General features: G+C 38.0%; 1 protein-coding gene and 1 long non-coding RNA gene across 5 annotated transcripts in view; both read left to right on the forward strand.

Annotated features, from left to right (window-relative positions):
• Positions 1–27024, forward strand: part of gatad2b (GATA zinc finger domain containing 2B) — a 96888-nt gene that overhangs the window by 51353 nt on the left and 18511 nt on the right. For all 4 annotated transcript variants that reach the window (XM_088010020.1, XM_088010021.1, XM_088010022.1 and 1 more), the window contains one exon: positions 6390–6518. In XM_088010020.1, the coding sequence (XP_087866146.1) occupies positions 6390–6518 (129 nt within the window). The remainder of the gene's footprint in view (positions 1–6389; positions 6519–27024) is intronic.
• Positions 15875–26969, forward strand: LOC148156336 (uncharacterized). The gene is made up of 2 exons (XR_015764591.1): positions 15875–17335; positions 19613–26969. It is a non-coding gene; the product is annotated as an uncharacterized LOC148156336 (long non-coding RNA).

Genomic DNA, 27024 nt, shown 5'->3' on the forward strand with positions numbered 1-27024 from the left:
GTTGTGTTGGTGCCAATAGAAGAACAAGAAAACTCTGCTGGGACAAGATCTGGTGAAGAGGATGGAAAGGTGTGACCTCCTTAGGTTCAAAAACCAGGAGCTCAAGTGGGAGCAATGGTGCATTTGTGGGTGTATTTGCCATCTCCACCCAACTGACACATGCATCAGAGAGAATCAAGCACACCCATCTCTCTCTCACTCAAGCCTTCAGAAGCCTATAAGGTAACTTGGCACACCTGTGCTCAGAATGATCTCTACAGACAAAGAACCTCGGCTTCAAGCTTCCACAAAGACTCCACTGGTAGGAATTGGACATTATGCACAGTTTAAATCATTTCATCTGCATTCAGAAGACCAAATTAGCCTTGGTGATGAAATTGGTTTTATGTGTTTAGAATGTAGTTTATTTTTTCATTCACTGTTAACTTAAAAATAGATTGGTAATATTACCTGGTAAACTGCTTAATTAGCTCATTGTGATTTGTAATTTATTTTGGTTCATTTGTTTGTAGGTTTTCAACCTGCTTGGTGACCTCTTTGTGTCTACTCTGACCACTCAAACAAAATCATGGTGGTCTTGTATTGTAAACTGAAGTAATTTAAAGACAAAAGAAAAGAGAAATAAAAAGATGTCGCTGAGATGAGTTGTTTCTGCGTCTCTTTGGAGGAAGAAAGCCTTTTCAAGTATATTTTATATATATATATATATATATATTTTTTTTTTTTAATTCCCTTCTCACCCTCTGCGGGTGGTCCCTCTCTCTCTCTCTCTCTCTCTCTCTCTCTCTCTCTCTCTCTCTCTCTCTCTCTCTCATCCTCTGAGCTCGGGTCCTCTACCAGAGGCCTGGGAGCTTGAGGGTTCTCCTCCAGTATCTTGGCTGTGCCGAGAACTGCACATTTCTGGACTGAGATGTCTGATGTTGTTCCTGGGATCTGTTTTAGCCACTGCTCCAGTTTGGGGGTGACTGCCCCGAGGGCCCCGATGACCACAGGCACCACTGTGGTCTTCACCTTCCACGCCTTTCCCAGTTCCTCTCTGAGGCCCTGGTATTTCTCCAGTTTCTTGTGCTCCTTTTTCCTGATGTTGTGGTCACTTGGTATTGCTACATCCACCACAACAGCTTTCCTCTGTTCTTTATCCACCACCACAATGTCCGGTTGGTTCTCCATTACCATTTTGTCTGTCTGGATCTGGAAGTCCCACAGGATCTTAGCTCAGTCATTCTCCACCACCTTTGGGGGTGTTCCCCACTTTGATCTCGGGGCTTCCAGTCCATACTCTGCACAGATGTTTCTGTACACTATGCCCGCCACTTGGTTATGTCGTTCCATGTACTTCCAGTGTGACGCATGACTACGAGGCGAGCGTGAAAGCTCCTACACAGGCTGAACCACCATCACACTGGCCGACCAGGACCACATACATACATTTTATATCAGCACAGGGGCAAACACAGAGCCACATACTGGGCAGTGTGTGATGTAAATGCACATGCTGCATGTAATTCTTTGTTCACAAAAATAAATCATTCTCACCGCTCGCTCAATACGCGCCTCTGAAAGCTCAACTGCAGGTTATATCATAAAGCTGCACAAGCAGAGCTACCGCTGGGGGTTTTAAACTTGACTCCTACCTTGATGAAAGAAACGCAAGTCCTCACAGGGGTTGATGTAAATATCCATACAGGTCAGCCTGTGTCCAGTTTGAGTGAAAGGAGGCCATCTGTGCTGAGGTAGACTTCAGACGCCAAGCAGCGACCGTGCAGGAGGCAACGGCAGAGTGCTTGAACGGTGCATGAACCCACTATTTGGCCACCCCTAACCAGAGTTCACAAGCAGAAACCATTCCAGTGGGCCCAGACATACATGAAGACTAATTTTCAAACAGTCAGTATTCACTGATGAATGCTGTGCAACCCTGGATCGTCCAGATGGATGGAGTAGTGGATGGGTGGTGGACGGCCACAACGTCCCAAAAAGGCTGTGATGTCACCAAGGAGGTGGTGGAGTCATGCTTTGGGCCAGAATCATAGGAAGAGAAAGTGTGAAAATGACCTCATCAAAGTGTACAGACTTTCTGACTGATCACTTTCTTTCATGGTAAAAAAAAAAAAAAGAACCATACCTTCCATAACAAAATCATCTTCATGCATGACAATGCACCATCTCATGATGCAAGGAATACCTCTGTGCCATTAGCTGCTATGGGCATAAAAGACTCATGGTGTGGCCACCTGCCTCCCCTGACCTCAACCCTTTTGAGAATCACTGGAGTATCCTCAAGCAAAAGATCTATGAGCGTGGGAAGCTATTCTGACATCCCGCAAAGAAATTCAAGCAGAAACTATCCACCAACGCACAAGTTCAATGGATGCAAGAATTGTGAACGTGACAACAAAGAAGGGGTTTTTGTATATTAACATGTAACTCGGTCTGTTAACATGTTTTTGATTGAAATATATTTTGATTTTAGAAAAGGTGACCACTAATGCTGCCCATTTGAAGAATGACCATTTGTAGTTCTTTATAACCCATAAAATGTTTTGAAAATCTGCTGTGAATAATAATTTGGAAGAGAGCATTTTGAGTTTTAATTTAAAAAAATATATACTGTTCTCATTGGGAGGTTTGTTCAGTAAAAATTGATCCAATAGTTAATTATCCAATAGTTCAGAACTTGAAAATTTTGCTAACTATTATTCGCATTGACCATTTAGGAAAATCTGAGAAAATATCACTTGCATAATAATTTGGAACACGGTATATAAGCCTATCTTTTGGGAATAATTCTGCTCCACCAGTGAAACGCTCTGTGAAACAGAGATGCTTGCAGTCTCTTATTTAAAAATTATTAATGTTATTTTTCAAAAAACCAAAAACAATAAATGCTTAGCCTGGCGGCCTGCCATTCTTATAACACATTGGGGAAATCCTGATAAAATATACGATGCATTGTACATACTGTAGTTTGAATGGCTTTGAGGTTCTAATACAATCCTCCCAAAAAGTGAGGAGTTGAGGAGCTTTAGACACAGTGTGAAAATATTATATCATATTGTATGTGTATTTCATTGACACTTGCCATTGTAGATTACCAATGAAGGCATCCAAAAGTTAACACGTACATTATTCAGCAAAGTAAACATTTTGACATTACCGTTAACAAGAACCCAAAATACAAGTCATGTTTGTTAATTAATACTTTGTACAACATAATTCTATCCACTCACTATTTAGCTGTCTTCTTGGAAGATCTTCAATGTAAGAAAGTGAGAAAATGTGTCCAAAATTTGTATCCATTGCTGGATTCTGTTTTGTTGTTCTTTGAAGGTTGGAGGTTTAAAAGTTTAAAATCAATCAATTCTTGGAGACCAGATATGTGAAAACATTGAAGGTTTGATCGAAACTAGAGCTACTTGGATTAGAAAGAATACAACTTTATTCATTTCCAGTATAACTTGAACATCAGATGAGTCATAAACATATTGAGTAGTTAAACTCAATAGATCAGTTCAACTCTGTAAGAACATCAGCTAAATTTTTGTATTAGCAAATGTTTTATCAGCACATTGGACACATGATCCCTGCTTCAGAAAGGTGGAGGTCTCTGGACATCCTGAAGGTAAACACCGACTGGCAATCAGGAAGATGGACATGATGAGATGAGACATCTTACAACTCGGAGGACTGTAAGAATAATCACACTGATGGTCTGCAGTGACAGTTTACCAACCTCTGAAAGTCCATTGGAGTATATTATGAATGTGCGGTGCCAACATATGACAATTTCGATACCAAAGTTATTTGCAACACCCTGTCTAAAAATGGCGCATGTATATTCGGAACTACAAGTTTTATAGCAGTTGTGATACAAAAATCGGCGTTAGCCTTTTCTGCAACGTCTGGGCCACCTGATTTCTTACAGCTGCAAGGCGGAAATCAGCTGTCCTTCACATTCGCAGCATTCCTCACACTGTGCCTTTTAAAATCTCAGAAAAATCACAATCAGCCTATAAAAACTAGCTCAGCTCTGTCTTTGTCTAGGAAAAATAACAACTTGCGTTTGGTCGCACAGTAATGAATACATGGTGCCTGGAATACATACCTCCAAGAGGCGCTGCCCCTCTACAAACCAAGCCAGGTCTGTGGAAACGTGACTCTTCGTAGTAGAGCCAAGCCGTAAGTGAAACAGTCACTGGACTGACTACTATATATTCCATTGAGGGAAAATAGCTTTAACATTAAATACACCTTTCTCAACAGGCAAGGGCGCACTTTCTCCGTCTATAATCAGACATTAAAGCGACTTGAAACCATTCTTCCCTCCCTGGCACCTCCAGACCCGGGCCCCCATGGGCTGCCCGGGCCGGGGGGGCAGCCGCCCCTCAGCCCCCACTATAGCTCCGCCCCTGGTATGGAGTAGGAGTAAGGTGTGGGGTAAATTGAGCCACATAGCTTAAAACATATACTCTATCCTCCCCCCTAAGTTGACTCCATCCCTCACTCACTTCCTAAACAAAAGTCAATTGTTCCCAGGGGCGCGGTAAAGGGGTGAAAAGTGATGACGATTCTAGGGGCCCTGACTAACAGGGGGCCCTCCACAATTTAATTATATTTTGTTCATAGACATAAAAAAATCGGGGTCCTGTCAAATACAAAATTAATCATATTGTATTTTCAAAGATTGTTTTTGGCAGTAAAAATGTAATGTCGCCACTCCCAGACCAAAAAACACACATCCGTTTTTGCCCTGAACCCCCCTGGATCTGCATGAAATGGTTCGTTCCTGCTTCAAGCGCTTCACCATGAGGTATGCAGCTACAGTCAGTAGAAGCTGCAGCTAAATACAGCGGTGAAAGGCAGTTACTATGCTGCTAAGAAAAGCTATAAAATCAGGTTTTCAAAAACAAAGAGAGAGGGAGAGAGAGAAAAAGGCAAGAGTGTTAATTTATAACCCAGTTTTTCTCAGAGAGGTGGGTAGACTGTGTGAGATTATCAACCACTTAGCATAATTAGCTTAGCTACAGACTACTGTTTGCCTCGATTTCACTAGCATTTAATGAATTAAGGAAAAAAATTACCAACATATTCATATATTTAACTTGTTCCCTGTGCCTTTTACCACTTAACTGATGAGTGAGTGAGCAGAAGCTCTAAAACACGTCCCTCCTGACGTGAAATTAAAACTGCAGTATGTCACTTTTATATAAATATTTTTTCACATATTTGTTAAAATAATATGATATGAGAGGTAATCTGTGAAAAATCTATTTCCTCTGCTTTCTCCCAGTGCTAGAAACAACCAGTCAGTGGCAGGAGAGCTTTAGTGCTGTCAGTCACAATCTCATGTGGTGCTGCTCATCCTTCCTCCTCTTTGATTTGTGCCATGCTGCAGCCAGCATAGCACAGAGCTGTGCAGATTCAAACTGTGAATGCTCAGTTAAGTTAGCATGGCTACCAATGATGGCAGATAAACGGTTTCTCGTAATGATAAGTTGTTTCTCCACCATTAGCACATTTAGCAATGAGGGAATGAGGCTAACTGACAGTGCTAAGAGCGTCCTACTAGTTCTGATTGGTTGTTTTGGTCAGAACTGTGCATTACCAGTAATAGTAATTCAGGTAGGAGATGGAGGAGATTGATTGTTTTCACAGATTATCTGTCTCATAACAAACTCAGAACAAACTACTATGATATCGTGACAAATATGGAGAAAACATATTTTTTATTAAAGTTATGTACTGCAGCTTGAATAAAATGCAACTACTAGCATTTTTGAGAAGTCTGGATTGCTTTATGTGTAGTTGCACGTTGCTTTTGACTGTTGCTCCTGGGGAGAGACATTTCAGTATCTAAAACTAATACAAAAAAATTAAACAACCTATTTGCATACTGGATGTGGACTGTTGGATTTTAAATTCATGAGCAGTAAATATTGTGCTAATTATCAGTATTGAACCAAAGAAAGCAAGGCAGATGCAAGCCTTTAAAATTGTGATGCTTTTATGGGTCAAATAGACTCAAAAAATTGTAACAGCAGTAGCGCGGGGGGCCCGATCCAATTTTTTGCCAGGGGGCCCATATTCCTGGCAGCGCCCCTGATTGTTCCCATCAAGCACGTTATTTATACACCATTCATTGGATTCGATAACTCTTTATAGGCGTCACTCTGCTCAATGCACACACAGCCAGGGCCAGAATACAATAGGGCCAGGCTGGGCCCCACAATGCAAAAAACCTACGACATTCTTTTCAGCTTGTAGTAAATGTGGCAATGCATTCTATGAAGCCATGTAGGAAGAAAAACATATTGTATAAATTTCATCTGTAAAAAATGACTTACAGCTCACGTATTACAACCTGAATGTAGATTACTATCTGTGTGCAGGTCCCAGCGGTCCAGAGCTCTGCGTCCTCTATTCAGCCTCCTCCCATTCACAGCTCTTCAGGTATCGGAAAGTTGCCTGTGAGGCCAGGCTTGCACAACACTGAGCCTCAAAATCTCCGAACTGCACAGGTATTTCAATGTGTTTTTCATATAAGGGACAAAGTTAAGAAAATTGTGTCCAGTGTTAAGGATTTGGGTTGAAGTACATTTTACAAAATATCTCTATCTCTTCATTTAGACTTATTGTCACATACATTTACAGTCCTGAAAATGTCAATCCCCTGTTCCTATTTCCTCCAATCTCTTATAAATCTCAATGTAAGCTAAATGAACCCCCTGATCCCAAGGGATGAGACAGGCACTACTGGAAGCTTCTAGAATTTTTAAAAGGTATAAAATATTCTTAAAATCGGTTTGTGTAGTGTTAGTTCTGTATCAATAATATGCAACATAACCAAACCAGACGACAGCCTTATCTGTGCTGGTTATAGCGTTGCATTATTTCCTGTCCTGCTATATCTTACACACTGGTGTGAGATACTGGATGTTTCTCTGGCTGTGCAAAGGCACAGCCGCACCTACACTGTAAAAACATCTGTAAATTTTATAGTAAAAATTTGTAAAATATTAACTGTTAAACTGTAACATCCTAAACATTATTTTGAAAATGCATTGAATTACTATAACTCAAACATAAATTTGACATAATGTTTTCTACATTTCTGTTATGAAATGTAGAAAACACAGAAATGTATTGTAAAAATTTTAGAAATTGTAAAATGAATAGTATGATATTGCTAGCAGTCAATTAACATAAGATTTGCAGCTCTACCATGTGAAGCAGTCAACCAGACTGCAGAAATTATTTTTTAAAGAGAATAGAATACTGGTATGATATTTTGGTTTGATATAATTAGGCCCGAGCAGTGAAACGCTGCAAAGGCCTATTGTAATCCCAAGATTTTTTTTTTTGTCGTAGACATTATTCTTATTTTTCCATCTTTTTACATGTCTTTTTGTAGGCCTTAACATATTCAAAAACTCACCAAACTTTGTCCAATATTGTCCCCATTGTGAAATTTTCGGATTCCAGTTGAATCAAAAGTGGATGCAGCCAAACTGCTCAACATCGCCCCCTGACAGGAGATAGGGCAAACCGTACATTGTGGAGATCTGAAATTCGGTACGTAGGTAGCTCACCCCAAGTGAAGAAAAAGTCTCCTGGAGATTTGCTGTAAAATGAACAGGGAGGCAGCCATTTTGGGTCAAAGGACAAATTTTGGCCATTTTAACATTTACACACCTTGAACTTTAACAAACTCTTCCTAGGAATTTTGAGCTATTGGCTTTATTTTCGGTTAAGGGATGTAGTTTAAGGGATGGGGCATTAAAAGTTATCAAAATCGTGAGTTTTTAGCTGTATGTTAGGCCCTGCTGCTTGCAGTGTATTGTAGTGGGCAAAGAGATAGTAGGCTTAGGGCAGTGTTTCCCATCCGTGGTCCTCAAGGCACTCTGCCCTGCAAGTTTTAGGTGTTTCCTTGCTTCAGCACAGGTGATTTCAATTAGCAGATCTTTGCTGACCTGCAATCAGCTGGATGAGGTGCATTAAAGCAAGGAAATTTCTAAAACATGCAGGGCAGTGTGCCTTGAGGACCAGGGTTGGGAAAGACTGGATTAGGGCAACAAGTCATGACACAGTTTTCCATGCGTCTTTCAGATAGCATTTTGTTAAACTTCAAGGTGCAAACCTTGAAGTTACTGTTTATGTAAACACCTAGTTCTCCAGATTGTATTTTTTCTTGATAGCATTACCATCAAGACCACAGTACTGTTGTTTAACATTTTTAAGTCTGTAATCCTACAGTTGAGTAATAGCTCTGAGCTTCCTGAACTCAACACAGTGTTGTCAGTCCAAGTACATAACTGCTAGCTACAAGGCGCTAGCTAATGGTGCTGAGAGTGGGTCCTTTGAAGGCTGGGGCCACTGAATTGAGACGCAACCTTTGAAATCAAGTTTCCGCTAATTCTGCACACTCAGAAAGAATCCCAGGTAAGCATCTTTCACAGTTTAAATTGAAGCTAGCTAACTTTTATCAACTGATAAAAAGAAATATTTCCCTTTAATTCCTGTGAGCCATGCTGTTAATTTATATGTTTTGCAGCTGTTAGGAAATAAACATTTTTGGTAACACTTTGACGGGGTGTGAATAACGCTGACATGACACTATCATAAACATGACATAAAACCTGTCATGAATATGAATAAGTCTTCATGAATATTTGACTGTTGTCATAAAGTGTCATTCGGTAAATCATGACACTATTAATACAAAGTTGACATTATTCAAAATGTCTTCGTTATGACAACTTGTCATTAACCAAGAATCATCATATGTCATAAATGTCATAATAGTGGTCATAATAATGTCATTAAGTGTCATACAGTGTCATTAATATTAACTCTTACCTCAAGTAAAGTGAAACAAGTAGCAACAGCTATAAAGATGTCATTGTCATTACAGTGTCAAGTGCTATATTAACATAGTCATTAATGTTAAGTCTTACCTCAAGTGAAGTGGAAAACACTGAACTACTTATAACTACCATCATAGCTGTAGAACAAACCCTTTTTACATTTTGCTAAAATAAAGGATTACTTGTTCTTCTAACAGAGGGTTTAACTTCTGGTCAGTATATTGTTACTCTGAAATACTGATGGAAAAACTATTACTTATTCTTTAACTTAACCCTCCTGTTGTCCTCGGGTCATTTTGACCCAAGGACAACAGGAGGGTTAAGAACATAGGTTCTTTCAAAAGTCCAAACATTTTTTGCTATGATTGTGTCAGCCAGCTCCTTCATTGTAGTCTTCCTGTAATGCTCTGAAAACAGGGCGATCTTCTTGTTGTCTTAATTTCCTGGAAGCAGCTCTTTAAAGGTGTCCGGAAATGCTCAGAAATTATAGTTGTTCTTGCAATCGTTGTGGTCAATGTTAACCATGGTGAAAGCCTTTTCATCAATTCAAACTTTTGGTGAATCTCTTCTGGACATCCTCATGGTGGGTGATGACTCAATCCACTGTGGTCACTTCAAAAACAAAACAAATAAACAAAAAAGGTAATGTGATCTTAATTCAGCATTTATTTAAATGCCATTCCAAAAATGTCTTTTGCTGCACACTGGCAGACAAATATCTAATTAACATGACTGGTTGTTATAAAGTGCAATACAATTATTTCTTAATACAAGTAGCATAATGACTGGGGCTGAATAAAATTATTCTGATCAAATATTTGTTTGGCAGAAATTCATACAGCCTGTTATTCAGAATGCATCATTTAATGTACAGTTTTAGGCACATGAGTGTATCTTTTCACTTAATGAGCATTCTAAGTTATTTCCAACCAGATACTCTGGCTTATGGTATACAAAGTTTATTAATAAATAGATTAAACACCAGTTTTACATTTGACAACAATTAGTTGCCTAAAACTATTAACACAGCTGGTGGATGTTGATTACTGCTCCCCATTCCCCACTTACCTGTCTCCTCACACCCCCTTCACCTGGAGAAAATAGTAACACAAAAATTACTTGCCTAATTTTCTTTACTAAGCTGAAGTTGGTTTCCAATTCTAGCTTCCAATAGCTAAAGGGCGATTCCACTTCATTTTTCACTACTATCCGCATCTTTAATCAACTCTAATTAAAAAACTACTACACCTAGACACTTCAAACCTGGACTAGATTATTCTTCTCTAATAGCAGAATATTTAAAACAATGTTTGGGATTTGTGAAACATTTTTCTGATTTGTGAAAACTCAATAAAGTTAGATTTTCACCATTTTTGGCACCTCTTTCATTACTAAAACTGCTCTAATTAAAAAACTACAACACCTAGACTCTTCAAACCTGGAATAGATTATTCTGCTATGATAGCAGAATATTTATAACCATGTTTGGGATTTGTGAAACCTTTATCTGATTTGTGAAAACTCAATGAAGTTCAATTTTCACAATTTTTTTTCATTTGGATCACCATAGATCTACTCTAATTAAAAACTACTACAGCTAGACACTTCAAACCTGGAATAGATTATTTTCAATTAATAGCAGAATATTTAAAACCATGTTTGTGATTTGTGAAACCTTTTTCTGATTTGTGAAACTTCAATAAAGGCTGATTTCGGACATTTTTTGGATATTGGTCTCTCCAGCTCCAAAACTGCAACACCTAGACTCTTCAAACCTGGACTATATTATTCTGCTCTAATAGCAGAATATTTTAATCCATGTTTGGAATTTGTGAAACCTTTATGTGATTTGTGAAACTTCACTAAAGATCAGATTACTATTCTTATATGTTCCATGCAGTTTTTTTTTTCAAATTCAATTCTAATTCAAAACCACTTTATTAATCCCAATGGGAAATACAATGTTGGTGTAACTCATTAATTTTTCAAAGAGTTATTGTAGATGGTGATGGCTGTTGGACGGACAGATCTTTTGCAGGGGTCTGTTAAGTGAAGTTTCACAAATCAGAAAAAGGTTTCACAAATCACAAACATGATTCTAAATATTCTACTATCAGAGCAGAATAATTTAGTCCAAGTTTGAAGAGTCTAGGTGTTGTAGATTTAAATTCCTGAAGAAATTTAACTGGGGCCTGCCAAAGTGTGCCCGTCGGTTTGGACCCAGCGTTCTGATGCTAAAAATTAGCATTAATGCTAAAGAAAGCTTCAATATAGTCAATAACCTGTGGAGAGTCAGAAGCATGTGGACTAAGCTGTACTTGTACCATGATTCAGTATGTTAAAATTAATGCATAAACTAAAATTTGACAAAATGCAAATGTTAGCATGAAGACTAGTATGTGGGGCATCATTAGCTTGTTCTCTGTCACTGACTTACTCCATTCAGTATACTAAACATGGCAAATAATTAAGAAATTTAACAAATAGGTTATTTTAGGTAAAATGCTAATGCGCGCAAGGCAGTGCACTAGTGGGGGGCAGTGAAATGCTAATGTTTGTGCTAATGTTAATGAACTGCCTTGCTGCGCAATAATAAAGATAAATAATAGAGATATTCTATTGGGTGTAGAACAATAGGTACCTGCCAGGCAATGCAAGTCAGTCACTGCCCACTGCCTCCATGCATTGCTATGGGCAGGCACCTATTAGAGCAGTTCTTGTGTGACCGAGATAAAAAAAAGTGGTGATATCGCACTTTTTGGAAGTTTCACAAATCAGAGAAAAGCTTCACAAATCCCAAACATGTTTTTACATATTCTGCTATTAATTGAAAATAATCTGATCCAGGTTTGAAGAGTCTAGGTGTTGTAGATTTGGAATTAACCTTTGTTGAAGTTTTACAAATCAGTTAAAAGTTTCACAAATCACAAACATGATTCTAAATATTCTACTATTAGAGCAGAATAATTTAGTTCAAGTTTGAAGAGTCTAGGTCTTGTAGTTTTGGAATTAAAGCAGCTCCTGTGTGATCGAGACCGAAAAATAGGGCAAAATTGCCCTTTTTTGAAGTTTCACAAATCAGAAAAAAGTTTCACAAATCCCAAACATGGTTCTAAATATTCTGCTTGAAGAGAAGTATAATCTAGTCCAGGTTTGAAGTGTCTCTGAGTTGTAGTTTTTTAATTAGAGCAGTTTTAGTAATGAAAGAGGTGCCAAAATGGTGAAAATCTAACTTTATTGAGTTTTCACAAATCATAAAAAGGTTTCACAAATCCCAAACATGGTTTTAAATATTCTGCTATTAGAGAAAAATAATCTAGTCCAGGTTAGAAGTGTCTAGGTGTAGTAGTTTTTAAACTAGAGTTGATTAAAGATGCAGAAAGTAGCAGAAAGTAGTGAAAAATTAAGTGGAATCACCCTTTAGCTATTGGAAGCTAGAATTGGAAACCAACTTCAGCTTCGTATTTTCTTTGGGAATATTTCATCTGCTTCTTTCTCTTTGGTCAAATAGGAACTTCTTTCTCTGGTGGCTGGTCCTTATTATCATCCTCCACACGTAGCATGTCTTCATTAGCCAACTTTGTAATACCCACCATGTTTCGTAGGCTAACATGGGTCTTCATGTGGCTAAAGTTGCCAAAGCAAAGAACTGTCACATCAGCCAAGTTGCTAAATAATGCACATAAAGGATAACTTTGACTAACATATTAGCTTTTAATTTGCTAGATTAAAATTGGAGGGGAAAAACCTATTTGCCTGTCTTTAAAATAAGTTTAATATTAAAGGCTAATGTTGCAGTAATGGAGTTTAATAACTTTAGCTAACATTAATTTACAGCAAGGTAGGATTGGCTTGAATTGCTTATAACTAACATTACAAAGAAAGAGAACACAGTCAATGTTATTTTCTCAAAGAAAATGTAAAGTTAATAAGACGCATACCTCATGTATTGGGTCAAACTTCGACTTCTTTTTAAACAGGAGGTCTGGCCGTTATAACTTGTTCATAGACATAATATAAGGGTTAGGGTAGGGCAGGGTTAAGGTAATGATAACCTTATATTATGTCTATGCACTTGTTAGGTTGGCCCCACAAGATGGAAGATTTCTTCTTCACCAACTCACTGCACGCCTGTTTGTGCACTGCTGCCTCTCATTGGTGGAGATGGTGTATTGCACCACTTTAAACAGCCTTAAATAATGTTTCAAATGCTAAGTTCATAAGTGCTTTGTAGACATCTTGTTGTAGAACTTCAGATCAATTTGAAATTGCAGACTAAACAAAATGGCAGAGCAATATAATATTACCAGATAAAGCTACATAATTTTTAAAGTTTAATCGGTAATACTCTTATAACAAATTTATGATAGATCACTATTTCTAGGTTAATGTCAAGTTGTCATAACAACGATATTTTTGTCTAGATTAATGTCAAGTTCCATAACTTGACATTAACAAAGTTGACATTTTGAGTAATGTCAACTTTGTATTAAAAACAGAATGACACTTTATGACAACAGTCATAAACATTCATGAAGACTTACTCATGTTCAAGACAGGTGTTATGTCATGTTTATGACAGTATTATGTCAGTCTTATTCACACCCCTTCAAATAAAGTGTTACCACATTTTTGCTATATGGAGCATTTAATGCAATTTTTTCTCAGACACAACACTTCCATTTCCATTTATATTAGCAGTTACTTAATATAGATGTATTTAGAAGCTTCGAATTTTATTCCAGGTCTACTTTAGACTGCATATGCTTAGTGTTAATGGCAGAAGCAGCTTCTTCAAGTGTTGATTCACTCATTAAGTTGAATTACTTAGAATGAAATGTTCATGCATTCAAGTTAAAACAGTGAAGAACGCTTTAGCTTTTGTTTCAGTGCTTTAGTAATATTTGGAAGAAGATTCTAAGCTTAGTATCAGTGCTAATAATAAAATATTATTTTAATCTCTTAACTGTCGCCCCCACTGACTTACATGCAAGTCAGTGACTTGCATGTAAGTCACTGAGTCCATGGGGACACTGTTGTCCTCATGACAGTTAAGAGGCTGTAAGATGATTAAAAAAAACTTTAATCTTAAATATTTTACAGTTTTTCTCAGTTGCTTGGGTGCATTTCTCAGAGCAGAAATTAAATTCTCAAAACTACTTGTTCAATCTTCGAATCACTGTGTCAATTGTTCACATCAAAAAAGCAGTTTCTCATTCCTTTGAGCAAGTTCAGTCGTCTTAAGTGAGGAGCTAGCTGTGGCTCTGCAACGCAAGCAAAACAAGCTCCAGTATTTAAATACTTAAAACAAAAGACATGTAACACCTTTTTTTACTTCCACTTCTCAATGGGATGACATAAATTAACAATAAAAGTAATTTCATTACTTCAGCTGAATCATGATAAACTGCTTTGTTATGCCCTGAAATCAAAACTAGCAAAACTAACAACATTGCCTTCATAGACTTGAGCTTTTTTTTAATCGGTGGCGGGCAAATATTTCAACCCCTCCCCCAAAATTGCATTTAAGAAATCTCCCTGTTTGTTGTGCCCCCAATAATAAAAGGGAATTTCATCTTCATTTCTTAACCCATTGAGGAATTTTTCTCAGCATGGCGATGGAAATTATTGTGTAATGTAATTCCTACAACACTCCATGTTTTTGCTCTCTGCACAAGGGTGTAGGAACGAGTCTGTCATTGGGGGGGACGCATATCGGAAACCTGACAGATCAGTAAATAGCTTGAGCAAAAATGTCAATTATGCCATCAACACATCAGTAACGCGTTACTCTAATCTGACCCTTGTTTCAGTAACAAGTATTCTAACACTTTACTATTTACAATCCAATAGTCAGATTAAAGTTATGCAGCATAATGACTGTCATTCCAGGATGAACACTCACTTTAGCATTTGCCTCACAACTAGCAAGCTACATACTCTGGTAGCACAGAGCCGACCAGATTCTGATGTATCTTATTGGTCAAAATGCATTGATATAAACTGACTGGCAATTGAACAGGTTCTACTTATTTCTAAAACCAAAGTAGAAAACAGCTCATAAAATAAGACACAACAGTTTTAAACTCAATACAGCAATTTGACCAACAAAAATAAAATCTAAAAAAACAAGTTTTGTTCTTCTTGAACATCTCTCTACATCAGTGCAACAGTTTGATCTACAAAATAAACAAAAATTATACTTTTCATGTCTAACAGACACCTTAGCTCCTCACTGTTAACTCAGTCTCACTTTCCAGCCCTGCATTCAGTAACTTACCAAAGATTCATGAAAAACACTGAGGCAAAAAGACTAAATGCTTTTTTTCTCCTGTCATTTTCAGCCGCAAACATTCAACTAAAATATCTACGGATATGTGTTTCTGTCTCTGCCTCCCTCTGACTCTCTGCAGCCTGATGTCCCTGCCTGGATTCATGGATTTACAACAGACACTTCAGTAATGTACAGTGTCAGAATGTGAACTAAATATATAAAAAATGTTTTTATCATACAGAATGAGAATTTAAACAACTTAATTTTCAGATGTATACATTATTATACATCTCAACTCTATTTACTGTGTAGCAAAAATTTTCACTAATTTATTTTTAAACCTCTCCTCAAGCACTTTTCTTATTGTCTTCTAACCATTAACCTTATGGTGTGGAAATAATGAAAAAATATCGAAACATTGAAAGAAATCAACCTGACATCAGTCTCCTCCTGTTCTCCTTTCTGGTTCTATTATAATTAATATAATTTTTATATCTTCACACCCTGAAACACCAACTGGCTCTCCTGTCTTCCCTGACCTGCTCCTCTCATAATAAAATAGTTTAGTTTATTTAAAAATTAAAAACAGTTAATACATATTTCAATAAACTAAATGAAGACCTCACCAGAGCTTCTTCACCTTTCTTCAACATCATTCTAGCACTGCTGTTCTCCTAAATATATAATATAATATAATATAATATAATATAATATATAAACATGTTAAGTGGTCGAGTATGATCAGGTGTTGCTCAGTTTGCTGCTGTTTCAGTCTAAATCATTGTGACTAGACTAGCTAAGTAGTGGTAAAATTTTGGACATGTGACTATTCCAGAATTTAAACAGCTAAACCAAAAAGATTTAGTTCTATATATGAAAGTAAACTGACAACAAGATGTTATAAACAAGCGATATTCATAGCAACATTCCTGACAGATCGTTTACCTCATTCAAATGGAGTTTCTGACTCTGCTGCTGCCTTTACTCTGAGCCGTTCAGAGGGGGGAGGGGGAGGAAGCGCTCTGCTGAATGCGCTGTTATGCGCCTTCAAAATAAAAGCACGCGAGTGGAAGATTTTAAAATTCTTCGCAACTGCAGTGAAATTATTGGGGGGGCCTAATGTGGCTCTCTCCAATATTGGGGAGGATTTGTCCCCCGCCCCCGCTTCCTACGCCTATGTCTCTGCATTTCTGTTGTTGTGGAAATTTTCTTTAACAAAGAGTGAGGGAAAAACTGTGTCAAAAACCAGAGAACCAGAGGAAGAACATATATTCTTACTCAGTATTTATCTGAAGGCTTTACAGGGTTCGAAGACTCTGCTCACTGAACACAGTTGGGAGAAAGAGCCCCTAGCAGAACACAGAATACAGTTTTATAGGAAGGGTTTCAGTGTTTGACAGTCTACTTGGTTACAAACAGATAGAAGGCATATGCATCTTCTTTCACAAGAAACAATCATTCAAGGATACAACAATCATTCATGAGGGTACAAGCAAAGAAACAATTTAATAACTTTATTGTAATACAGAGGCCAGAGAAACCGTTTCAGAAGATTTTCCCATGAACATGTGCATTACACAAAAATCATGTTATGCATTGTTTTATTCACAATCATAATAACCTTAAAATTTTCCACTACACTGTCTTTTCCTTTCTGAATCACCATGGCGTAGTCTGTCAACAAACTGCATTAAAAATATAAATGTGAATTTTGTCAAGTCTCTTGGCATTGATCTCCAACAATTATAATTTACAGTTCTTGTTGTCAAAAGTTTAGGCATAGTCTTCAACAGAATCTCTCTCCAGATTACACTGTTGTATTGAAAACATGTCTAGTCAATTTGACTGTCTTATCCAAACAAAATGTGCCTCAGAACCTATTATCCATGGCCACTGATGCAGATATTTAATTTTGAGAGATGAACTAAGGATTTTTACAAATAAATTTGCTCATGCAAACAAATGCTGTTTTGCTGTTTGTATAAATTGTTCTGAGAAGTTCACTTACTGGTTTGTAAATGTCAAATACACCATACTGACTGAGAAAAACTGTAACAGCATAAATTTTCTTAAGTATCTCTTTGCCTGTATGAAAAGTGTAAACATTTAGGTTTTCATTTCCGTAACTTTTCAGGAACTGGAATTTATATAAACGGCTGAAGACAACTTATTGGCCTTCATGATACCTAGACAAATGGTGAGTATCTATTTCATGAAATGCTCAAAACAGATTTGGTTTATAAGTTTTAAATTTGATTTGTGTATTGAAATTTGGATTTAAAATTGATTAACGTGTTAAAAGGGTTCCCCGTTTTCCTTCATAAAATTCAACATGGCTGTGGGGTGGAATCCAGACAACATAACACAAACTGCTCCAGGCACCATCAAAACGTCTTTAGAAATCCTTACGTTTGCCTTGTATCTATGTTTTGAGCTGTACAAGCGGTTTTTACAAAATTTTTAATGTTTATTTTTCAGTTTTATTTGTGAAAGGCCACCTACTTGCAAGGCCTAGTATTTTCCAACTAAGGTCATGGCTCTGTAGCTCAGATACATGTGATGAAACTAGGTTTGACAGACGTATTTAAAAAAACTGTTTTTAAAAAACTGGGGAGAGGCATATTTCCCATTGCCATGTTACTTCTGCTTTTAAAAATGGGAGTGTTATGTATTTTCCTGGAATTGTTCCATTTTATGCAGCTGTTGCTTTCAGTTATTATGAAATTGCTACATACATCAAAATTAACTTAAAAGAATTTTGACTTCATCATAGGGTGCGTTCACACTGCAGCCTGAAGTGACTCAATTCCGATTTTTTGGCAATTCTGATTTTTTTTGCCGGGGCCGTTCACACTGCCAGTAAATGCGACCTGTATGCGTTCTGCAGTGTGAACGGGCAAACGACCTGAAAGTGTCCCGCATGCGTAGTAGAGGGTGCAATAGCGTCAGCGTTCTCAGTGTTCTGCCAACCGCCATAAAAAGAAGAAGTGCTCAGTGTTTGCGGAAGTAAACATGGAGGCTAATTGTGGAGCATAGCTTATATATTTGAAGTTGTTGTCCGGCTGGAGCAGCATATTAACAACTTAATTCTCATATAATCCGTCTTGGTTGTTGTTTTTCTTCCCACTTGCGCTTATCAGAACGCAGAATAGTGAGATTTGTTGAGAAACTGACGTTCAGTTCGGATGAATGCGACCTGGACGTTAGGTCGCATTTGAATCGGATACGTATCGGATATGGGTCACATTCGAAAAAGAATCCGACCTGTGCTGTTCACACTGCCATGAAAAGATCAGATACAGGTCGCATTACATCAAAAAAATCGGAATTGAGTCACTTCACGCTGCAATGTGAATGCACCCATAGACACCTGCAAATGACACCTTAAAATTGGCCTTTGTCTCTTTGAGTACCTCCCAGCCTTTCCGTCTTCTACCTTTTGCTCGTCACCACATCAATGCCTCTCCTTGCTGCCCATTAATGGCATTTATAGCTGTTCTTTGGAGCTCAGCAGACATGCAGTTCCACTAGGTGTTTGATTGCTGCCGCTAGTCTGGTGGAGATGCACGAGAGAGGGGTGCTGTGTGGGGCGGGGGCTCAGCTGAGGACTGCTGCTCCAAGATGAAGCTTTGCGTAAATGGGCGGTGCATTGCATGAGGAGGCATTTAGGCACCACTGAATGGCTGACATGGGAGATCAGAAAATCCCTAAAGTATGTTTTGATGAGGGAATGACTCATTGTGAACATGGAATTATAAGATATAAAGCTCAAACTTAAACAATTGATTGTAATATACACACCAACTAAGGGCTGTTTTAAATAAGCAACCCTTTGTTTTTTTGTTTTTATTTTTGGACAGTGGTATTAGACTAGAGTCTTTCCACATTGAGTTTGTCTTGTGTCAATTATCCTGAATGAGTGCTCCAAAAAGTAAGAAGTTGTAAAGAGAAACATGTTTCTCCCAAATGGGAGGATGGAATTCCTGTTTTCTAGGGAATTCAAGGAAATTCTCTGGAAAATAGGTCTTTGTCTGATGTTTTTTGTTTGGTTTTTGTCTGGTTACAGACACACCTCAGTTGACAGTAACACTGATTTAAGAACTTAGGAATTTTCAATCAGAAATGACAACACCACATTTAGAAATTGTTTCTTTAAAGTTCCAGTCTCCTAAGTGCTGCTCCGTGTATCTATGATACTCTGTTGCACCAGTCTTAAGCCTAGACCCAATGACTCAGTCTTGCCAAGGCAATGTTGAGGTAAGCAGTGCTTAATTTCACAGTAGCAAACAATGCCAGATGTCTTTAATTGTATTTTTAAGAAGCTTATACATTTTCAGGCTTTGTTTTTACTGTAGAACCCTGTCAGTGTGCAATTCAACAAGGGTGAAACAAACACAAACGAATGCCAAGTTTATAAGACGTTCATGTAGTGCATCATTCTAACTTTTGCTTTGTTTCTGTTTTCCAACTGCAGAGGATCTTGCGATGATCACCTGACTGACAACATATGAGACTCAAGCTCAACTGGTGATTTGGAAGATGATGTCTGGGTTTTTTTCAGATCTCAGTAGTGCCATGTGAGGATACCAGACAGGAAATTGAATCAGTTCTGTTTTTAACTGAATATTTAAGTAGAAATTTTGTTTGTAAGTGTATTAGTCATATCCTGTATTTTTGTTTACTTTGGACTTATTTCCTTTATAATTTCCCATTTTGAAATGCTGACAAACTACATTCCCTTTTGTGCTGTATTTTTAATAGTACAGGGTTTCCCCCAGTGTATTATAAGCCTGGCGGTCCAACATGCTTTACTAGCCCCGCCGCCAGGCTAAGAGTTGCTTGTTTACGTTTCTAGGAAAGGAAATAAATAAATAAATAAAAATCGAATCGTTTTTTTCTCTTTTTTTTTTTTATAGCCGTGCTGCAAGCGTCTCTTTTGCTCTAGCAGAGCAGATTTATTCTTAAAGGATAGGTTTATAATAGATAGGTTTATAGTTTATGCATTTAAACCCGACAGCGCGTCACACCGCTGGCGCCTCTGAGCTTTGCCTCGCGCGCTGCCGCTGCTTTACCTCAGCGGGATCGCGTGCGCCTCCTTTCACTCAAACTGGACACAGGCTGACCTGTATGGCTATTTACATAAACCTACTGTGAGGAATTATGATCCTTTGGGGAACTCTCCGTAAGAGTTTAAAACCCACCGCGTTGGCTCTGGTGGCGCAGCTCCATGTGAACTGCAGGAATAACTTGTAGCGAATTCAGAGGCGCGTTGTGGAGCGGTGAGAATGATTTATCTTTGCAAACGAACAATTATATGCGGCGTTTACATCTCAACACGCTGCCCAGCGTGTGGCTCTGTGTCTGTCTTCCCTGTAAAGTTTGTCTGTGGTCCCGGTTGGCCGGAGCGTTTGTGGATAACGAGCAGCGCTAACCTCATCATGCAGGTTCAGCCCGGTGAGGAGCTTTAACGCTCTCCTCGGAGTCACGCATCATGCTGATTTTATATTATTTTATTATTATTTTACACGATGCATCAAACCATATCAAATGCGTCGTCTACTTAGAGTTAATACCAGTGGCAACACAGAGATCTGAGAAACTCGTCCCATAAACTCGACCAACCAGAATAGTTTCTGTGACGCTTATTAAAAACTCAACAGACACGAAATGGAAGAGCTACTCAAGCCACATTAGCAGCATTGAATTAAATCTCCCGTTTGTTGCGCATCTCTGCATAGTGCAGCAGATTTAACTCATCATGCAGGGCCGGTCCAAGGCTGTATGAGGCCTTAAGCAGAATCTGACTTAGGGGCCCCTTTTGTTCCTAAAAATATCAGCACCTCTAACAGCTTCTGTGTTAGATTTATTGAAATATGGGAGAAGGGAGTAGTTTAATTGGCCAGCCTAAAAAGCAATAAGTTATCATCACAGTTTACTAATTTGTATTTGTAAATTCAAAGATTAAACTCACAGCATCAGATTATTGCTGTGGTAACAAAACAATCTAACTATAAATATTGTTCTTTGAAGTTTTACAAAGTAAACTTGCCAGCTCCTTAAAATCTGGTATTTAAATGTTAAACAATTTAAAATAATTTAATTTATGTATGCCTAAACAATTGAATCAAATTTAACAGCATTGATAATCTCAATAAACAAGTGTTACATTTAAATATCTGTGGTCTGTTTTAAAATATTAGCATTTATGGGGCCCTTGAAGCCCTTGGGGCCTGATGGAGCCGCTGACTTAATTTGGATTAAACAGAAGTTCAAATTTGTTGTTTTTAAACTAGTTGTCGGTTTAAATAACATTTCACTGGAGATCTTTTCCCGCAACATGTAATACTTTCACATTTCCTGTCAACGGTATGCCGCTATGGCATACCGTTGCTCTCAGGCAACAAACCACATTTCTGTAGCTCACGTTGCTCCTTTATTTTATTTTTTGGGGGGAATGATTTAAAATACCTCCAGATATATTTTTGTCCAAATAAAAGAGGTATTGAGGTTCATGTGACCTTTTATTTAGAAGAGGAACAGTCCTTTTTATGAAGCGGAGGTGCATGCTACACCTTGCCTCCTACTTGTAAGTTATACATCACTTTTCTTCATGTTTAAATTTGGGTCACTCTAACTAAAAATATTTTTATATCTGTGAGTATGTAAAGAAGCATTATAGATCATTTCAAGACAATTTTTTGTATAATTTATATGCTAAAACTGTGTTTTTTTGTTTGTTGCCTCAGGGCAACATTGCACAGATAGGGCCCTTTTGCTCAGACAATATTATTCTAATGTGATGATATTCAATTGATTACAAAATAATTATCAGAGCCAATTTTTTTACTTTATTATTGACTAACAGCAACAGGAGATGGATGCAAGATCGTTTCATGGACAAAATGTGCATGGTTCATAAACTGGGGTGATTCCCAATGAAGACATGAGGATCCACTGTACAGCCATTATTTCATTGTTTGTTTATCCTCAAAACTGACTTCAGTCCCAAAGAGTGATAAGCTGGTCATCAATGAACTAATGTACTTATTCCAAGGCAGGCAAAGACTGAAGCAATACCTGCCAAACCCAAAAATATGGGTCTGGAGGGAACTTTGCATGACTGGAGTAGATGGTGTTCCTTACAACCTACACAGGGCGAGCCGTACCACCACCAAATCTACCAGATATGGGAGCTGATGGAAATGTTTGTCCTTTGCTTGGCTCAAATTCTAACAAAAAATCAGAAATACAAACTCTTATAAAAAAGAACCTGCAGCCCTAAGTCTGTCACTGATGTGAATCTGGTCACTACAACCCATAGATAGTCAGATAAACAGATGGTGATTCCCAGGTACACCAATAATCAAGTGCCAAAAATGTGATACACACTTTTTTTCACATCAGCAAGCAATTCCTTCCTGATGTTTAACATATAATGGGGAAAAAGACTAATTTCAACATCCTGAGTGATACTAACTCTGCCAAACATACACAAACACACAAATGCTCGTTTTAGTAATTTGTGCAAATGTACCATTCATTAATGAAAGTTAGTTGTTTATTTTATATTTGGTGAGTTGGAACCATGTCTGATTTATTTTTGTCAAAAAAAGTTTTTTATGAATATAGTTTTTGTTTGATTTGTATTTCATTTCTCATAATCACTGTAGAAAACTTGGCGTTTTAGACCCCTTGTAGCGCAATGTTGCCCTGAGGCAACAAACCCAAATCCGGTTCCGGGAGGTGTCAGGGTCCAATTTTATGATTGATATGTAATTAGGGACCAACAAGCTCCCAAAGAATGCAGGAAAATATTTTTTCCCCCAAAAAACAAAAAGTCATGCCATAGAGGGTTAATACAAAAACACGGTGGACAGCCGGTGGACCGACTCGACGCCCCAACCACCGGGCTTAGCAAGTTTTCTGGGGGAAACCCTGTAGTAAAATTTTGGCATCTATAGCTGTCGGTAATTTACCATAGAGTTAATTTTTACAATAAAATGTCATCATATATTATGTAGTTTTGCCATGTTTTTTACTGATGTACATTAATTATGCTTACGGTATATCTGTTGTTTTTATAGTAATTTTCTATAAACAGTTTCAGTTTTATTCAGTTTATTCACTCAGTTTAAAAAATTCCATGATAAACTTAAAACACATTGCCTTACTACATTTGACACAGATCATAACTGTAAAATAATAGTGAATCAGGTCTCCAAAGAAGTTATTTAAAACTTATAGAGGGAGCCCGGTAGCATACAATTCCATACATTTTAATATACTAATATTATAAACACATCAAAAGCACATCATTCATTCCACATACCATCCATATACAACACAAATTCTTACCTCTGAACAGTCACATACAGATCCTACAAGTGATCTTGGGTATATAAACAGAGCAGTTTAATATTTGTTTTTTAAAAGTGTAATTGAGATTCAACCCTTTCAAGTTCTCATCAAACTTGTTCCAAACCTGTAGGCTCCTCCAAGCAAAAGTTTGCAAAATGCTAAATATTATATTTTAATGCTTCGTACAGTACCTCCGTATTTAATACAGTAATATTCTGGCAATCACAACTAACAGTAATTTGCCGCAAAATGCTTTTACAATAAAATGCCGTAATGTATCATTCAGTTCTGCTGTGTACGTTTATGGTATATATCCATTATTTTTATAGTAATTTTATGACCAAGATATTTGATGTGTATGATTTAAGAGATGACACTCATCAAAACGTAATGTTTGGTCAATTGTTGACTGTGTAATGTTTTTTTGGTAATACTTTATTTGACGGGTTGTGAATAAGACTGTCATGACACCGTCATAAATATGACATAACACCTGTGTTACGACCAGTCTAGGCATGGCCAGATCACAACGTGAAGGATCCATCCTCTTCCGATCTCAACAACTGATAGATACGAGGTTGAACAAGTTATAATGTTATTTATTTTAAAAAGATGTATTTTTGATTAAAATGTTACAAATGGAGCATATGGCTTCAGAGTGAGCTAGAATGCCGAAAACGACAAACAAAAGGAAACTATCTGAATTTTAACAGAAACTCACCTAATTGAAAGTAAATAAACCAAATGACAAAGACCTATCTCCCTAACTAAGAAAAAAAGGAGAAAACTAAGGAAACATAAGAACATAAGTAGTGCAAACAGGTCACCAACTTTCTGCAGAGTCAATCACTGCAGACCTCCAAACTTCATGTTTAGCTAAAGAACAGTGCGCAGAGAGCTTCATGGAATGGGTTTCCATGATGTCCAGCTGAATCCAAGCCATGCATCACCAAGAGCAATGCAAAGTTTCCGATGCAGTGGTGTAAAGCACATTGTCACTGGACTCTAGAGCAGTGGAAACGCTTTCGATGGAGTCACGAGTCAGATGAATGAATCTGGGTTTGGCGGTTGCCAGGAGAACGATACTTGTCTGACTACAATGTGCCAAGTGTGAAGTTTGGTGGAAGGAGGATTATGGTGTGAGGTTGCTTTTCAGGAGTTGGACTTGACCCCTTAGTTCCAGTGATCAACATACCAAGACATTTTGGATAATTCCATGCTCCCAACTTTGTGGGAACAGTTTGAAGCTGACCCCTTTTTCTTCCTACATGACTGAGCACCAGAGCACAAAGCGAAGTCCATAAAGACATGGATGGCAGAGTCTGGTGTGGAAGGACTTGACTGGCCTGCACAGGGTCCTGACCTCAACCTGATAAACACCTTTGGGATGAATTGGAGTGGAGACTGAGAGCCAGGCCTTCTCTTCCAACATCACTATGTGACCTCACAAATGCACTTCTGGAAGAATGGTCAAAAATCCCCATAAACACTCCTAAACTTTGAGAGCTGAAGAGTTAAAGCTGTTCTAGCTGAAAAACATTAGGAATGGAATGTCAGTTTAAGTCACCACCAAGTCAAGGCAGGTGAATGAATACTTTTGACAATATAAGTTATTACTGAAATGACTGGAGAGTAGGGTAGGACTCTCTGGTCCAGTACTCAGTTGGTTTGAATTTTACATAAAGAACATGGATTTCTTTGTTTCAATAGTTGATTTCTCATGGAAGAGGACAGAAGTTAAATGTGGGGTACCCCAAGGTTCGATCCTAAGACCCCTCTTACTTAAAATATCTACATGTTCCCACTTGCTCAGGTTATTACAGGAAATAAGATTGGTTACCATTAGAGGTGTGCCGATCAATCGGTCACCGATCATAATCGGGCCGATTTTCGTGAAAAAGTGCATGATCGGTGATCGGCAATCATTGGCTCTTGTTGCCGATACCGATCACCTGCTTCTCATTTCCAGCCTGCCTGTGCAGCTGGTCTCCTCTTTCCTTCACTCTGCGCAAACGCGCAGCAACAAATCCTAAGCGATGTGGAACTATAACGCACTGAGTGAATGAGGAAGTTTGCGTGTTGCGGCGGAAAATTGAAGCAGGTCAAAATGCATCAACACAACGAAGCTAATACGACATAAAAACAATGCCAAACTTGACGGAGTTTGGCTACATCGAGGCTCACACTGCAGTAAAAAAGACATACGGAGGATCAGATAGCAGGTAAAGCAGCGCACAGCTACAAACACTCACCCAGATTAGCATGACGGTCAGAAAGCTAAACAAATAACCTGGAAAATTATTTAAGTCTTCGAGCTGCGATGTAAGACACTGGTTCTGCTCTGGCTGTTGAACCGCTGCTACGCTACAGGTAGTAATATCTGACAGACGGAGCTTCGCTTCTGCTCCACCTGGTAGTGACTCTCTCACCGAACCTCTGCTTAAAGCTGCAGCATATAACCTAAAAAATAAATTTTACATACGTTTTAAAACTTTCACTGTCCTAACATGAGAACAGATCATCTCTAAAAAAAGAATAATCGATCTCCTCCCTGTTCTGCATAATTACTCCGCTCAGTCAGAAACAGCCAATCAGAGCTAGCAGTAATCAGCTAGCCGCCATGCTAACAGGAAGTTTTCATTCAGTAACTCTGGATTGTTTATTGTAATGGAACCTGTTTTTGCCTTTGAATGCTAAGTTTTATACTTGAATTTTTTTGGCAATGTTGAGAGGTTTTATTTTGGCTCTTTGCATTATTTAGCCTCTTCAGAGCCTTCATATGTTATCAGTCTGTTAAAGGTAGTATTATCAATAGCAGTACAATTTGCACAATGCCTGTTTTGTTTAGTTTTCTTCTTGGAAAAAGTTATTAAAAACAAGTTTTTGTCTAAATTAAGGTGAATTCATGGTTCCTTTTTCCACATAATGTAACCGGTAGGGTTTATGATTAAAAAAAAAAATAATAATAATTATGTGATCGGTATCGGTGATCGGCCCTCATGGGTGATCGGTATCGGGAGGAAAAAACCTGATCGGCACATCTCTAGTTACCATAACTATGCAGGATGTTATGATGTCGCCAGGTGACTTTGAACCCATACAAGCACTAAACGGATGCTTGGAATAGATAAATGTGTGAATGTGCCATGACATTCTCCTGCTGAACAGAAACAAAACTGAAATTATCTTTGGACCGATCTAGAATCAACACTCAGCTTCAGCTATTACTGCTAGAAAATAGCAATCATGCCCAAACTCTGGGATTAGTGATGGACTGTGACCTGAGTATTCATAGCCACATAAAGACAGTTACAAAGTCAGCCTTCTACCACCTGAAGAACATTTTCAGAATTACAGGACTAGTGTTTCAGCGAGCTCTAGAGAATGTCATCCATGTGTTTAACTTTATTTGCATTGATTACTGCAACAATGTCTTCACAGGTCTGCCTAAAAAAAACACAAAAAAAAACAAATCTGACGGCTGCAGCTGATACAGAAGGCTGCTGCTCACATTTTCACAAAAACCAG

This window comes from Poecilia mexicana, unplaced genomic scaffold (assembly GCF_051168715.1).
Source record: "Poecilia mexicana isolate PSO_F unplaced genomic scaffold, ASM5116871v1 scaffold_11, whole genome shotgun sequence".
Lineage (NCBI taxonomy): Eukaryota > Metazoa > Chordata > Actinopteri > Cyprinodontiformes > Poeciliidae > Poecilia > Poecilia mexicana.